Below are 16,252 nucleotides of genomic sequence, written 5' to 3'. Positions count from 1 at the left end.
AACAGTAACCAATGTGACATGGGGTATTACCTTGTGGACGGTATTTACCCCTATTGGCTAGCTTTTGTGAAAACAGTCTGCCACCCTGCTAACCCTCGCATAAAACACTTTTCAGCGAAGGAAGAGTCTGCTAAAAAGGATATAGAAAGAGCGTTTGATGTGCTTCAGGCTAGGTGGGCAGTGATACATGGACCTACTTACGGTTGGTCGCCACCCAACATCCAAGACATAATGAAGCATGCATCATACTTCACAATATGATAGTTGAGGACAAAGGGCCCATGTCCGCGAACGCTGCCTTCGACAACACAGGTGAATCTGTTGATCCAACACACGAATATTTTGAAGAACACAACTGTTTTATCATCAAACAACACGAGAAGCTTAAAGATCCAAGGAAGTACATGCAACTATAGAAGGACCTCATTGAGCATCACTGGGCGCATCTCGGAGCCGACATTTAGTAGAAGCTTGTTTCATGTCATGTTCTATGGGAGTTTACCAATAAGTTAGTGTGTTGACTTTTTATTCAACGCAGTGGATTGTCGGATCATGCATGTTAGTTTGTCATTGTTATCAAATAAGTTAGTGTGTTGTGTCTCTATTGTTTCAAGTGTATTGTCGGATCGTGCATGTTAGTTTGTCATCGTAAGGCAATAAGTTGGAATGTAGCAATCAGACGAGTGAGATCGTACAAACACAATTTATAACATGAAGTTTGAACAAAACAGTAGATTGATGCTACATAGGATAACTAGTATATTTTACCAATAACAACATTTTGTATAAGATCTATCAGAAGTAAGGTGATACACTATGTTGTCTTGATGCGTTGTACTAAAGACCACATCAGGACAACATGACGCTTACCTTAGAAAACCATTGAAAAGGGGTGACAATATATCAAAAAGGGATGAGAAACACGCGCTGCATGGTGAACATCTATCTTTTGATTGTTGATAATGAAAACTGTATATTTTATAGTCCATAAGCTCTAAGAGGCATACACTTCCTAACTAACCTAACGGATTGATACTTATCTATAGATACATAGCCCATTAGGCCATTTTGTCGTACATGTTGATTGACTCCTAAATAATGTTGTAGATTGAATTCTCATGATCAGATTGATTTCGTGCACGTGCACTATCACCATTATCAATCGTGCTTTATCGTGGTACCAATCACACCCGTTGCGCGTGTCTACCCACTATACTAGGTTGTGTCCTAATAGGCTGCCACCGTGAGCCCTGCTATACTGTCACCTAAATATGTTGGGATGTGTCCGCCCTCTATGTTGGGTCACGTCTTGATGGACTATCACTGCGACTCTGCGAGCCCTGCTAGGTCGCCAATCAGTCATTGTGGGGCACGCCTAAGTCATCAATTTTTCTCTCTCTCTCTATGATATGAAATTTACTCTTTTTAGATTGTTTTAACCTTTTTACGTTGACCTAATTATTTTTATGCTACAACTATTGCACTTAAAATAAATTTCTATTGAATCTGTTTAATAAATATTTAGTATATATTCAAATTGTTTGTATGCTCCCTAGTATTAAATATTCATTGTTTTCCTACTAAAAATAATAAATAGAACAATATATGCTTAAAATCATTTTTACGTACGACCATTTAAGGTATTGTATGGATAATTTGCATGTCTAATTGATCCGAAGTTAATTTTTATGTGATAGGCTATGATCAAAGGTAGCAAAATTGGCTTCGTAGAGCTTATACTAAATTGCAAGAACTACCTAATCTGAGTTGACGTCATCTAGATGTGATATCACTCGAAAAGTCAATTGAAAAGTCAATCGTTCGGCTGGGACCGATGACACGGGTCTGTCTGTAGCTTCATGATAAAGTGAAAGCTACCACCTTTCTCGGGTATTACTTCCATCCAAGCCTAAATATGGTGTATTTAGAATGCCCCGAATAACCAATTTTTAGAGAAATTTTTTTTGGAGTTGCTCTTGAAACCTCGAGGTGAGGTGGAATTGAGGTTTTGAAGCCCATAAACTCTCTGGTGATGGGCCCAGGCGTGGAAGCCACAAGCCCCTCCAACGTTGAGCGCAAAACTGATCCATTTGACATGAAGCCTCACATTAGGCAGGCTTAAACTTATCTTAGCTCCAACAGGCCTCCATGTGGCCTTTTCGTGCCCACCCACACACAGCCTCAGCGGCTGAGGCGAGCGTGCCGTCGGGATTTCTGCCTCCCATCCCGATCCCATATATATGCCAGTTATGATAGCCAAGCCAAGACATTGGATCCCGAACTGTGCATTTCTTTCGTCTAAGACCCGCGCGCATTTTCGATTCGTGGCCGTTTGTTTGATGATGAAACCGTACCGTGGCCCAAGTATGAATAACGGGGCTGTTGCTTGCAGTACATGATGATCTGGTGTACCGGTAGCCTGATCGACCCATAGCAAGCAGTTGCAGACTCTGTTTGATGATGAAACAGAGTGTTTGTCACGTGATCGATCCAAGGGCCCAGACGGCGCGACGCGTGCGTACCTGCCGTGTGCGCAATTGTAGCCACCACGGCCACGGGACGGCACGCACAAAAACTGTCACGAGGAAGCCAGATGCGGCGGACAAGGGATCGAGTCCGGAGCACGCCCGCCCGGATATAAATTTATATCGCACACATCCCCCGTTCGCCAATCTCGCGGCGGCCCTGCAAAGCTGCGATCAGGAGGTGCAGAACAGCGGTGAAGGGTGGAAACCGAGAACACTAGGCAGAGGCACTAGCCGAGCCGAGCCGCGCCACCACGACCACGAGTCGACCGGCGAGTGGTTGGCGCAAGTTGTCAGGTGAGGGGGGGCACCGCACCTTCCGCGCCGCATCTTGTCACGCACTTGTTGTAGCTGTATTGTATGTATTGCCTGCCGCCCCTGGCTTGTGCTCATGGGCGCTGCTGCTGCGGCCAATGAAGGGGCGTTGCCGGAGCCGTGCGGCGGCCGGCGGCCGGGAGCGGGGCCGATGGGGCGCTACGAGCTCGTCCGCAGCGACGACGCGCCTGCCGTCGCCGCGGATCTGGAGGCCGGCACCGCCGCGCCGTGCGACGGCTACCCCAAGCGCCGCGTGTTCACGCCCTCTCCGTCTCCGTCTCCGGCGCCGGCGTCGACCCGGTACCGGCAGCGCCTCGTCTCGCTCGACGTGTTCCGCGGGATCACCGTCCTGGTACGTCAGAACCACTCGCATCCTCCCTCTGCTCGCTCGCTCGCTCCTCTGCTATTTCATTGAATGGCTGTCTGCCTGGCTGGCTGGCCGATCTTCCTTACCGGCGCATGGCAATACGTTTTAATAATTCCCTAACAAATCGAACTGCTTTGCTTGATTGCCGAGTGGGTTCTCTGCTGTCGAACGATCGACTCTGCTATGGCCTTGGTGCCACCACACCACACTACCACTACTGCCAACCAACCACACATGTTCATGGAGAATCGTGGTGCGCGTGGTGGTGGTAGCAGAAGCGGCGCTAGTTAAGTTAAGTTGGCCTTTTTCTTTTTGCCCCTTTTTGTTCGTACTTAAACATGGGAGTAATCAAACCCTCCGTTCTCTTCTTCCCCTGAAACATCAATTAAACCAAACCCTCCGTTCCGAGCTTTTCTGCCGGTCTATTTACTTGTCTGTTCTCTTTCGGCTGTAGCCATGCATTATCGATAGGCAGAAGCTTATTAGGTCAGATCGCCGTAATGGTGCCCGTGGAGATATTGTTGTTTACACCTGAACAAGATTAACAATCACCGGCTTGGCTTGCCGGGTTCGCAAGGGTGAGTATAGCTTGCTCCTGTCGCATCGCATCACCCAGCTCGGCACCAACGTGGTGCGAACCGTCGGTGCTCGGCTCGGCTGGGCTGTGTGGTCCAGGCAATAAGAAAGGCCCCGTTCAACACCGTACGGAAGTTCATAAGATGTCAGACTCGAACCGCATTTGCACGGATTGGACTTTTTTTAGTGGCCTCCGGTCGCTGTTGCAGTGTTGCTTACCTAGCTTCTTGCGTTAACTTGGTAGGGAAAAAAAAGGAACCCCATAGAAAATATTCGTGATTGTCAACTCTAGCTCACCTGTCCATGCGATCTTGATAGAGGACGAGTACATGTTCCCAACTTATAATTGACAGATATATATGTATATCAGGATGCAGCTTACAATATACAACAGATTAAGGTCCTATTTGAAAACAAAGTTTTTGAAAACCACAATTTTTTGAAATACTACAGCATACTTTAGTCATGACAATACCACAGTTTACAATACCACAATTTTGAAAACTGAGGTCCAGACCTAAGTTTAGAATACCTTAAAACAACTATAGTATTTGCAATACTTCAGTTTTGAAAACAGAGATTTTAGTCAGTTTGCCAAACACTATTCTGTATATAATACTGTAGTATTTAAGAATACTGCAGTATTCTTCCAAAACTGTGAAAAAACTTCACTCTCAAACACCCCCTAAATGATTCATTGAACCTGTAATAGTAGAGACATCCTCGCAACAAAGTGGAGCGACATAATGCGTACTAAAAGTATCATATAAAATTAGGGCTAGATCTGAAGTGAACAATAGTCCAGGTGCTCTTAAAAGTAGTTTGTATGCCTATATATATGCTTAGGGTTAGTTTGAGAATCCATTTTTTTAAAAGATTTTTATTTCGGTAGGAAAAATGAACTAATTTTCTTTGTAAAAATAAAAATCTATTGGAAAAAGTTGTTCCCAGACTAGCCCTAGCTATACGTAGGTGGGCATTTGTATCTGTACTTTTTTTATTTGCAAATAACGTGGTGAAGAGATTAAAGGTGGAATCGTGATCATTTTTATTATTTTCTAGAAAGGGAGTAAAGAATAGAAAAAGAGTGCAAGATGCTGTAAATAATGTGCCAGCATTTTCGTCTCTGTTCCCTTTTATTTGATGCTTAGAATCTTGTGCCTTTCTAACTCTGACTTATCAATATGCTTAGAATCATGGATAATAATATCTAAATTAGGAAAACCGTATCGCTAGACTACTCATATCTAGCTAGCCCGGCCACTTGCTCTCTTACAAAAAGGTTTTTAGAGTCTTTGCATCAATTAGCTATAACTGCCTAAAAGTCTATGAGATAGTTTATACTCTCTACAGTGCTCACTAAGGTCCCGTTTGGTTTGAGGGACTAAAGATTAGTCCCCTCCATTTTAGTCTCATTTAATTCCTAAATTGTCAAACGGTAGGACTAAAACAGAGACTAAACTGCTTTAGTCCATAGTCCCTCAATATGTGGCTAAAAGGGACTAAATCATATTAATTCCACATTTGCCCTCATTTAGTTCAATTGTACTAATAGCAGGAGAATGTTGAAGGCCATTTTAGTCTTCTTATGAGTCATTTATTATATTCTTACTAATTTTAGTCCCTATAACCAAACATGTTAAGAACTAAACTTTAGTCCCCTAACTAAATTTTAGTCCCTAGACTAAAGAAACTAAACATGGCCTAAGTCAAGTAGATACTACAAACAGGAACCATATTTCCGAATCTTTGTATCAACTAGCTCTAACTGTAGTCTCAGCCTAAAGTCCATGAGATAGTTTCTACTTTCTACGGTGCTTATAAACTCAAGTAGATACTACAAATAGGAACCATATGTTTAAACTAAAAAATTATTTAATCGTATGCCTTTCTATCTTCTACTCCCGGAGTTTCAAAATAGAGACGGCAACAGGGGCGGGTCGGGGCTAGGAGAGTGCTTCCCTCGTCCAGCCCCGAAAAGATTAACGGAGAGGATTTCATCCCTGCTCCCGTTGTTCCCGTTCTCTGTCGGGATCAATTGTTGAGTACAAATAATTATGATAGACATAGATAAACAGGGATTGTCACGTAGGGAGGGCCAAACTTCGAATTTGGGTTCCCATCGAATCCTCACGGGAGAATTTGTAGCCCTGCTCCCGTCATGTTAAGTTTCAGGTCTCCCGTCCCGTCCCGTCCGGTTCCAGCTCGCCTACGTCAAGCGATTGATTATACCTGCCACCCTTACAGTATGCCAACGGCCAACCAGTCTGGAACAGTAGGACAAAAGCATGAGTGTTTGGTCGCTGGAGCCCGGCCTGTGCGGCGTTCAGAAAACAGCTGAATAGGAATGTTGGGTAGCTGCAGGAGGAGGAAAACAACGTAGTAGCTAGAGCATGAGCCGCATTTGGGCGTGGTCGCGTCGGGCGACAGGGCGGTGGGGGGGCCATATTCCCGGGAGACCCCAGCAGGAAAGCGGTGCGCCGAAAAGCATATGCGTACGTGCGTGATCCTGTGCTCCTGCCCACGTCGCGTCGGCGAGCGGCTGGTGGCCTCTCCACGTCGAGACAAAGCCCATGACACCATGAGACGAGCGGTGCCTTTTGCCATGTGACGCTTGACGGGCGCTCCGCCCCGGGATCCGGCCCCGGGAGCGCCGGCATCTGCAGTACGCGAGCGTGGTGTCCGTCGTCCCTCTCGTTAGCTTCTGCCTTCTGGCCATCCTTTTCCTCTGGGTGTCTCGGTTCCGTGCTCCAGCGATCGTTGGGTCGGTGCACCGCGTCATCAGGAGACAGGGGCAGAATTACGATATAAGGCCGGGGGGGCCGCGGCCGACCACGAAACGCACGCGGGTATCGTCGGATGCGTGAGCTACAGGCTAAGGCCTTGCTCGTTTCTTTCGTTTCTGTCGGATTGCATCCGAGATCATTTCAGCTAATTAAAATTTATATAAATTAGAGAAGCAATCCGGTTAGGAATCGTTCCGACCCATCAATCCGGCACCTAAGGGGACACCGTACCTCGTCGCCATGGATCGAACCAAATGTTCGAAACGCCTTCCCATCCGGCCGCTTCTTGTGAGCCACACCCACACCACACCACACACATGGGATGAACGCGATCATCAGACACGATCAACACGCCGCCGAAATTCCTTGGCATGGGTTGAAGAAAAGCCCCCCACCACCCGAGAAAGATGGGATATTGCAGCTGTTGCTTGCTCGCTCTTGTTGATCTACCGGCGCCACGCCAGTGTCGGTGCGCGCGACGAAGCCGAACACTTCAGTTCAGGCTCATCGATGGAACGGGAGACGTCACTCACACGCGGACTTGAAGGCTCACCACACACGGTCTCCGACATCTTGAAATAATAAAGAGGACTGCGAAAACGTAGGTCAGTCAGTCAAGATCCAGTGGTAAGCTTGAACTGAAGTCTCTCGGACGGATTCATCAAAAGTGAAGTGGAGCGACCTACAGGTGTGAGTGACGTCACCCGTTCTACCCTGTCAGGAAGAACGAGTCTTCCACAACCACACCAATATAACATGATCTTGGACCACGATTCAACGTTCCCAGTTTGCCCAAGTCCATGCTAGTGCCGACGGCCCGGACCTCGATTCATCAGCAGCAGATGCCAACGCCCCCAACAGCAAGGTATGTGCATACACGTACTACGTCGTACTATGTGGGGCATACGACGTAGTACGTGTATGCACATACCTTGCCGACAGTGACCGGTCTAGCTAGCTGACTACCTCTACTCGATCTAGCCTAGCGCATCTCCGAGACCCGAATGCTTTCTCTTAATTAATTAAAATATCGAGCACCATGCCACCATCACTGGTGTTTTCTTTTTGTTGTGCTTGTCTGTTGAGCGGAGCAGCACGGCACGGCACGGCATGGCCTGCAGATAATCTAGTCGAGGTTGGTCAGTTACTCCTTCACCACTACGCGCGCGGACACGGTAGGCGCCGCCGCGGCGCGGGGTTAGGTCCCCGTCGGCGTCGTCGCTGTGAAGCTCTTAGCAGCTAGCTAGCTAGCTTTGGTGAATGGTGATTCACCACCGACTGCTCTCTGCTAAGTTGCTCGCCACGTACGTTTCGACAAACGGAGAAGCTCGTCTCTTTTTGTTCAGTGGATCCTTGGCTCAGTACTAATTAAAATAGTGCGTGTGCTAGGCTACTTGCACCGTATATCACGCGCAGTGTTCTTTGGCGTTGCCACCGCGGTGCCACACTTTGCTTCTTCTATCTGATGGTACGGTGTTGCCGACGGTAATGGCTACCGTGCGCGCGCTCTCTCCCCCGGTCGTTGGATTCTCTTTCGATCGTGAAATGCATTTGGTTGGGGCCCGGAATCTGATGCGCGCGCCACACCGCCATGTTTTCTTCTCTTTTTTTTTTCTCTCTCCAAACGAATATGTAGTGCGAAGTTGTTGTCACTTCTCGAATAACAACGTTTCGTTGGTTCTCTATCATTTTCTCGTTGAAACAAAACACTTGTTTATATATATAACTCAAACAAAGGTAAACAAAGGGTCCCTTTTCGTGCTGTAGCTGATGATCATCGTGGATGACGCCGGGGCATTCATTCCGGCGATGAACCACTCCCCCTGGGATGGCGTAACGGTGGCCGACTTTGTCATGCCTTTCTTCCTCTTCATCGTCGGAGTCGCCCTGGCGCTCGCGTACAAGGTAGTACACGCCGCCGGCAAAAAAAAAAAAAAAAGAAAAAAAAGCGAGATGACGATGCTCACCCTTGCCAACGGTGACCTCTACGACTGGCTGAAACCTAATTAATGATCGCGTGTCACCTTTATTGATTTGTTTTACAGAGAGTTCCGGACAAGTTGGACGCTTCGAGAAAGGCATTGCTCCGTGCGCTGAAGCTGTTTTGTCTTGGTCTTGTTCTACAAGGTGTGATGGCAGCTGAGCTATGTTTCTTCAACTAACCAAAAGTACACTCGTGGAAATGAAAATGTGTTTGATGCTTTTTTTTTTGCTGCACTACGCGCTGAGCAGGTGGATTCTTTCATGGTGTTCGCAGTCTAAGTTTCGGGGTTGATCTTCAAGAAATACGGCTGATGGGTGTACTGCAGGTATATGTAGTAATGCGTGTTTTTGTTATGAGCTATGTATTTTTTCCATATGGACAACATAAAACTGGTGCTTGGTAAGTATGTAAAACTGATGCCTGGCATTCTTGATTGCAGAGAATTGCAATAGCTTATTTGCTGACCGCCCTCTGTGAGATTTGGATCAGAGGAGATGAAGATGTAGACTATGGATACGATTTGCTCAAGCGATACCGCTACCAACTGTGAGTTTAGTTAGACCAAAAGTGCTCCCCTTTCTGCACTATGGGAAGGATCACGAGCCATTTTGTTCGGTATTAGGTGGTTCTTGTGTTTCCAACGCTGTAATATACTGCTTTTTTAAATATATATATCCAGGTTCGTAGGTGCAGTCGTGGCAATCACATACATGTCCCTGTTGTACGGTACCTATGTTCCTGACTGGGAGTACCAGACATCAGCTCCTGGTTCCACAGAGAAGCATCTCTTTGTAGGTTCTACTTCCATCATTTCTTTATGCTAAGAGGTTTTATTACTGATGAGCTTCAAATTCGCAATCTTTCTTACTTAGGTGAAATGTGGAGTAAGAGGTGACACCAGCCCAGGCTGCAATGCGGTTGGCATGATCGACCGTAAAATCCTGGGCATCCAGCATCTCTACGGCCGACCTGTTTATGCACGATCCAAGGTTCTTTTTTTGTTTAATAGCATTTCTATTCCTTTTTCTTCAGGAGACTTCTCTTGCTCTTGTCTGTACGATCTCTGATTTCTGTTCTCCTGTGGCAGCAATGCAGCATCGACTCGCCACAAAATGGGCCCCTTCCTTCTGATGCACCCTCTTGGTGCCAGGCCCCTTTTGACCCTGAAGGGCTTCTTAGGTCAGCAAACTACTCTCCACTATTCCTTGAAAAAAATCTTCCTTTTGCAGACGTAATGCAAAGCTCTGCAGCCACGGAAAAATGCTGACTGTAGTTTTCTTTCTGCTCTCATCAGTTCCGTGATGGCCATCGTCACATGCTTGATTGGACTCCAATACGGACACGTCATAGTGCATTTTCAGGTACGGTACTTGCAAACTGCAGTACCTGTTTGATCAGCGTACCGTTGACCAGTGCAGCAGTCCCTAATTTTGCTCTCTCCTGAATCTGTTTTTTTTTTTTTTTTTGCAGAAACACAGGGAGAGGATGATGAACTGGCTAATCCCTTCCTTCAGCATGCTGGTCCTAGCCTTCGCCATGGACTTCTTTGGTAAGCACTAGTATAGATCGAGTGAGGCCGCACATCTCTCTTTCCTGATCATCAAGAACATCTATCACCATTGAGTCATTGACCGAGCGCTCGTGTTCTTCGCCAGGACTACACATGAACAAGCCACTGTACACCCTGAGCTACACCTTAGGCACCGCCGGCGCGGCGGGGCTCCTCTTCTCCGGAATCTACACGCTGGTCGACATCTACGGGTACCGGCGGCCGACCGTCGCCATGGAATGGATGGGGATGCACGCGCTGATGATATACGTCCTGATCGCTTGCAACGTCCTGCCCATATTCATCCACGGCTTCTACTGGAAGGAGCCCAAGAACAACCTGGTGAGTTTTGACCGATGCTCTGTAAAACCTTCCTTTCTGTCGGCATCTACGTGCTTGACCTGATGGTTTTGTGTTGCAGCTGAAGTTCATCGGGATTGGAGCGTGAGGCGATGGACTGACGACGGTACACGAGTACGGATATTGTTTAGGAGTCTATTTGGACAGAGATAGAGAAGCGCGTGCGTTCAGCAGGCCAAGTTTTGCTACACGGCCAGTGCTGCAGCTGCAGCGCATCATTGTTGCTGCACAGAGCGCCTTTCTCTGTGAGCTCTTGTATATATGATAAAAAAGAGTGTTGCATATAATGACGACACGATTTGAAAGAAAAAATATATACATAATACAGTAGTATAGAGATCTTACGTGAATGACGGTGGAAATTGTCACCGAACTAGCAAAATTGTTCCGCGCGGGGCCGCATGGGGACGAGGCGCGCAACACCGTTGCACAACCTGAATTTAATCTGACCAGATGACATTTTAACAGGTTTAGTATTACAAAACAGTTACTAGCTATTTAAATCCTTTGCTCTTTATAATATATATCTATATCTGTCATTTTCTGTTCTGCCTTTTTTCGTTTTCTGTTTTGCCCTCATCCCTGGTATTACAAAACAGTTACTAGCTATTTAAATCCTTTGCTCTTTATAATATATATCTATATCTGTCATTTTCTGTTCTGCCTTTTTTCGTTTTCTGTTTTGCCCTCATCCCTGTCTGGCAGTAAAAAATGAAATCTGTAAGAATTATGAGTCGAACTCAAGACCTACTGCTAGATTAGAGACAACATATCCACCACACCACGTCTTATTTTATTATTATAGTAGAATATATGAGAGTTATTAAAAGTAAGGTATGGCTGATGCCACACTAACCCATAATGGCTCCTCCTCCGCTGCTGTCCGGCAAAACATCACATTCTGTGACGTGGGACGTCGAGCAACTCCTGACTTGGGGCACTCCGGTCCCATGTGACAAAATCCCCCATTCCCATTCAGCCATTCCTATCGTGCAAGCCATCACACACTCCGGACGTTGGGCCCACATTGCAGACTACGGACGCCCACGTGACAGCCACCCTTAGTTTTGCACACACCGGATCCACGTCTGCTCACGCAAAAAGTTGCCTCAATTTGACACTGGCAGGAGCATTTGACCACGATTGCTTTCTCTGAAGAAGGAAGGCTTATAAGCCGGTAGAAGCTATGTTGGTTGGCTGGTATGGTCATAAAAATATGCAAGCCGTGACGACGACATAGGTCGCGTGGGCTGTGTTTCTTTGGTGCGGCCCAAGTAGCTGCCAGGAGGCCGCACGCTTCCTACCCTGACCCAGCTTGGCTTTAGGGTCAGTCTCCCTTGCTTTCTCTGCCCAGCGAGCCCTCGCCCTCTAGCTCTTCCTGCTAGCGCCTATTCATTGTCCCGTGCTCTCCTGTTCATTGTCGATCTCAGCCATCTCAGGAGCACCCGCTCACTCCTAGACGCCCATGCAAAGGAATCCCCCACGATCTCCCTCCAAACTGCTCACTCCCTCCACGATCTCCCCCTCTAGCTCATGATCCCTTCGCCCGCCCCCACCCCCCGCCTTCCACGCCCACGGGCGCAACAAGCCAACAACCCACACTTGGCCCTGCTACCCCGATCCGTCGCCATAAATCCGCTACCTCCTCCTCGAGTCCTGCTTGATCGCCCCATGCTCGACCGGTCGACCGGACGGAAGGGCAGCCCCGACCGTGACCACAACGCGATGTGCGACGAGTGAGGGCGGTGACGGGGGTTGCGACCAACGACAGAGAGCCACACAAAGAAGCCCGTCGGCGATGTTTTCCTCAAGGTTCGCTCGCTCATTCCTTCCTTGTGCTATTGGCATGTGATCCTAGCTAGCTCTCTCTTGATTTCATCCTGTCGGGGACCATAATTAGGGGTACCCTCAAGGCGCCTAATTCTCAGCTGGTAACCCCCATCAGCATAAAGCTGCAAAGGCCTGATGGGCGCGATTAAGTCAGGGATCAGTCCACACGAGTGACTCGATCACGCTTCACCCGAGCCTAGCCTCGGCCAAAGGCAGCCGACCTCGAGAGACTTCTGTCTCGCCCGAGGCCCCCTTTTTATGGCGGACACATCACCGGCTCGCCCAAGGCCTTGGCTTCGCTCAGAAGCAACCTTGACTAAATCACCACACCGACTGACCAAATTGCAGGGGCATTTAACGCAAAGGTGGCCTGACACCTCTATCCTGACACGCGCCCCCGGCAGAGCCGAGGTGACCGCCGTCACTCCACCGCTCCACTGGCCAGTCTGACAGAAGGACAGCGCCGCCTGCGCCACTCCGACTGCAGTGCCACTCGACAGAGTAAGTCTGACAGGCAGTCAGGCCTTGCCAAAGGCGCCACGGCGAACTCCGCTCCGCCCGACCCCAGGGCTCGGACTCGGGCTAAGACCCGGAAGACGGCGAACTCCGCTCCGCCCGACCCCAGGGCTCGGACTCGGGCTAAGACCCGGAAGACGGCGAACTCCGCTCCGCCCGACCCCAGGGCTCGGACTCGGGCTAAGACCCGGAAGACGGCGAACTCCGCTCCGCCCGACCCCAGGGCTCGGACTCGGGCTAAGACCCGGAAGACGGCGAACTCCGCTCCGCCCGACCCCAGGGCTCGGATTCGGGCTAAGACCCGGAAGACGGCGAACTCCGCTCCGCCCGACCCCAGGGCTCGGACTCGGGCTAAGACCCGGAAGACGGCGAACTCCGCTCCGCCCGACCCCAGGGCTCGGACTCGGGCTAAGACCCGGAAGACGGCGAACTCCGCTCCGCCCGACCCCAGGGCTCGGACTCGGGCTAAGACCCGGAAGACGGCGAACTCCGCTCCGCCCGACCCCAGGGCTCGGACTCGGGCTAAGACCCGGAAGACGGCGAAACTCCGCCTCGCCCGGCCCCAGGGCTCGGACTCCGCCCTGGCCTCGGCCGAACGACTTCCGCCTCGCCCGACCCCTTGGCTCGGGCTCGGCCACGGCAACAGAAGGCAGACTCAACCTCGGCTTCGGAGGAAACCCCACGTCGCCCTGCCTAGGGCACAGACCGCCACGTCAACAGGAGGCGCCATCATCATCCCACCCCGAATCGACTCGGGTCACGGAGAACAAGACCGACGTCTCATCCGGCCAGCTCCGCCAGAGAGGCAATGATGGCGCTCCACAAGCTCTATGACGACGGCGGCCCCCAGCTCTCTTACGGAAGCAGGACAACGTCAGCAGGGACTCGACCGCTCCAACAGCTGTCCCTCCATCAGGCTCCGCCGCACCTCCGACAGCCACGACATCACGCCAGCAGGGTGCCCAGATCTCTCCGGCTGCCACATTGGCGTGTACCTAGGGCGCTAGCTCTCCCTCCGCTAGACACGTAGCACTCTGCTACATCCCCATTGTACACCTGGATCCTCTCCTTACGACTATAAAAGGAAGGACCAGGGCCTTCTCAGAGAAGGTTGGCCGCGCGGGACCGAGGACGAGACAGGCGCTCTCTTGGGGCCGCTCGCTTCCCTCACCCGCGTGGACGCTTGTAACCCCCCTACTGCAAGCGCACCTGACCTGGGCGCGGGACGAACACGAAGGCCGCGGGACTTCCACCTCTCTCACGCTCGGCTCCGGCCACCTCGCCTCTCCCCCCTTCGTGCTCGCCCACGCGCTCGACCCATCTGGGCTGGGGCACGCAGCACACTCACTCGTCGGCTTAGGGACCCCCCCTGTCTCGAAACGCCGACAGTTGGCGCGCCAGGTAGGGGCCTGCTGCGTGCTGACGAACAGCTCCCCGTCAAGCTCCAGATGGGCAGTCTCCAGCAACCTCTCCGGCCCGGGACGGTGCTTCGTTTCGGGACTCTCGAGTTCATGTCCTTCGACGGCAGCTATGACATGACACTTCTTCCACCGCCGCGCGACTACGACAATGGCGGCCGACAACCCGCCCGCCGGCGGCGGAATCGACGACGTCTTCCCCGCGTGATGGAAGAGCAATATTCGGGCTCGCTCCGTTCTCTCCCCCGCCAACGGAGGAGGAGGCGGAGCCGTCAAGGCCAGACGGGAGGCCGTGCTTCGTCGGCCGTCGAGCGAATCGACGCCCCCGACGCCCCGACGGAAGGCACGCCGGACGTCGACCTCGCGTTCGAGACGGAGGCGAGCGCCGTCCCCCCGCGGCACGCTGACCTTGAGCAAGAAGACGACGCCGGCGCGCTCGCGGAAAGCCTGCAGGACGTCGCCCTCGAACCAGAGATGACGGCGCAACCAGTCCCCGATGTGACTACGTCGCTCCTCGTCGACCAAAAGGTAACGACTAACTCCCATCTTGCGTCATTTCGATTCGGCCTCAACCCGCCAAACGACCTCGTTTTGGCGGGCGCTCTCATTGAGGCGAGTGCAACCCCACTGAGGTTCTGTATGCGGTCGCCTTGGGACCGACTGACGGACGTCTCGACCTGCGGGCCCTCTGGGTCCGAGGAAGATGATGATCCCAGCATCGGTTGGGATTTCTCCGGACTTGGCAACCCCAGTGTCGTGCGGGACTTCATGACCGCATGTGACTACTGTCTATCTGACTGTTCCGATGGAAGCCGCAGCCTTGGCGACGAGAGCTGCGGCCCAAGCCGTGAATGTTTCCACATCGAGCTAGGGGATCCCACCGAAGGCAACCATCTTGGCATGCCGGAGGATGGTGACCTCCCCAGGCCGGTGCCTCGTGCCGACATCCCACGGGAGCTAGCTGTGGTCCCCGCTCCGGCGGGGGGTTACGACCCACAACTCGAGCAAGTCCGCGAGGCGCAGGCCAGGCTCAACGAGGGAACAGGAGCGCTTGAGCCGATCCGTCGGGACGTCGGACAGGCATGGGTGGGCCAACCCCTGGCCGGAAAAATACGTCATCTGCCCCAAGGTCTCCAGCACCGCGTCGCCAACGATGTCAGGATCAGGCCGCCGCCCGCATCCAGCGGGGTCGGTCAGAACCAGGCAACCGCAGCGATGCTCATCCGCGCGATGCCGGAGCCGTCAACCACCGAGGGTCGGCGAATCCAGGGAGAACTCAAGAATCTCCTGGAAGGCGCTGCGGCCCGGCGGGCCGAGAGCACTGCATCCCGGAGGCAAGGATATCCCTCGGAACCTCATGCCGCGACTTCCCGATTCATGCGGGAAGCCTCAGTCTACACCGGGCGCACGCGCAACACCGCGCCTGCGGCCCCGGGCCACCTCGGCAACGAGCACCATCGACGTGACCGTCGGGCTCACCTCGACGAAAGGGTGCGCCGAGGCTACCACCCCAGGCGTGGGGGGCGCTACGACAGCGGGGAGGATCGGAGTCCCTCGCCCGAACCACCCGGTCCGCAGGCCTTCAGTCGGGCCATCCGACGGGCGCCATTCCCGACCCGGTTCCGACCCCCGACTACTATCACAAAGTACTCGGGGGAAACGAGACCGGAACTGTGGCTCGCGGACTACCGCCTTGCCTGCCAACTGGGTGGAACGGACGACGACAACCTCATCATCCGCAACCTCCCCCTGTTCCTCTCCGACACTGCTCGCGCCTGGTTGGAGCATCTGCCTCCGGGGCAGATTTCCAACTGGGACGACTTGGTCCAAGCCTTCGCTGGCAATTTCCAGGGCACATACGTGCGCCCCGGGAACTCCTGGGACCTTCGAAGCTGCCGGCAACAGCCGGGGGAGTCGCTCCGGGACTACATCCGGCGATTCTCGAAGCAGCGCACCGAGCTGCCCAACATCACCGACTCGGATGTCATCGGCGCGTTCCTCGCCGGCACCACTTGCCGCGACCTGG

General features: G+C 51.7%; 1 protein-coding gene across 3 annotated transcripts; it reads left to right on the top strand.

Annotated features, from left to right (window-relative positions):
- Nucleotides 1-2,595: 2,595 nt before the first annotated feature.
- On the top strand, nucleotides 2,596-10,812 carry LOC100279961 (uncharacterized). Of its 3 annotated transcripts, XM_008663599.4 has the most exons (13): nucleotides 2,596-2,822; nucleotides 2,945-3,192; nucleotides 8,337-8,474; nucleotides 8,615-8,696; nucleotides 8,802-8,878; nucleotides 8,993-9,099; nucleotides 9,233-9,344; nucleotides 9,426-9,542; nucleotides 9,641-9,732; nucleotides 9,848-9,914; nucleotides 10,024-10,102; nucleotides 10,209-10,444; nucleotides 10,524-10,812. In XM_008663599.4, the coding sequence occupies exons 2-13, from the start codon at nucleotides 2,992-2,994 to the stop codon at nucleotides 10,548-10,550; spliced, it is 1,335 nt and encodes a 444-aa protein (XP_008661821.1). In that variant the 5' UTR covers nucleotides 2,596-2,822; nucleotides 2,945-2,991; the 3' UTR covers nucleotides 10,551-10,812. The 3 variants fall into 3 exon arrangements, with proteins under 3 accessions (XP_008661821.1, NP_001146383.1, XP_020400604.1); NM_001152911.1 differs by lacking the exon at nucleotides 2,596-2,822 and having other exon boundaries at nucleotides 2,903-3,192; nucleotides 10,524-10,796; XM_020545015.1 differs by lacking the exons at nucleotides 2,596-2,822; nucleotides 2,945-3,192 and adding an exon at nucleotides 7,944-8,037.
- Nucleotides 10,813-16,252: the final 5,440 nt, after the last annotated feature.

Source organism: Zea mays, chromosome 10 (assembly GCF_902167145.1).
Source record: "Zea mays cultivar B73 chromosome 10, Zm-B73-REFERENCE-NAM-5.0, whole genome shotgun sequence".
Lineage (NCBI taxonomy): Eukaryota > Viridiplantae > Streptophyta > Magnoliopsida > Poales > Poaceae > Zea > Zea mays.
This window is presented reverse-complemented; position numbering and strand designations above follow the sequence as displayed.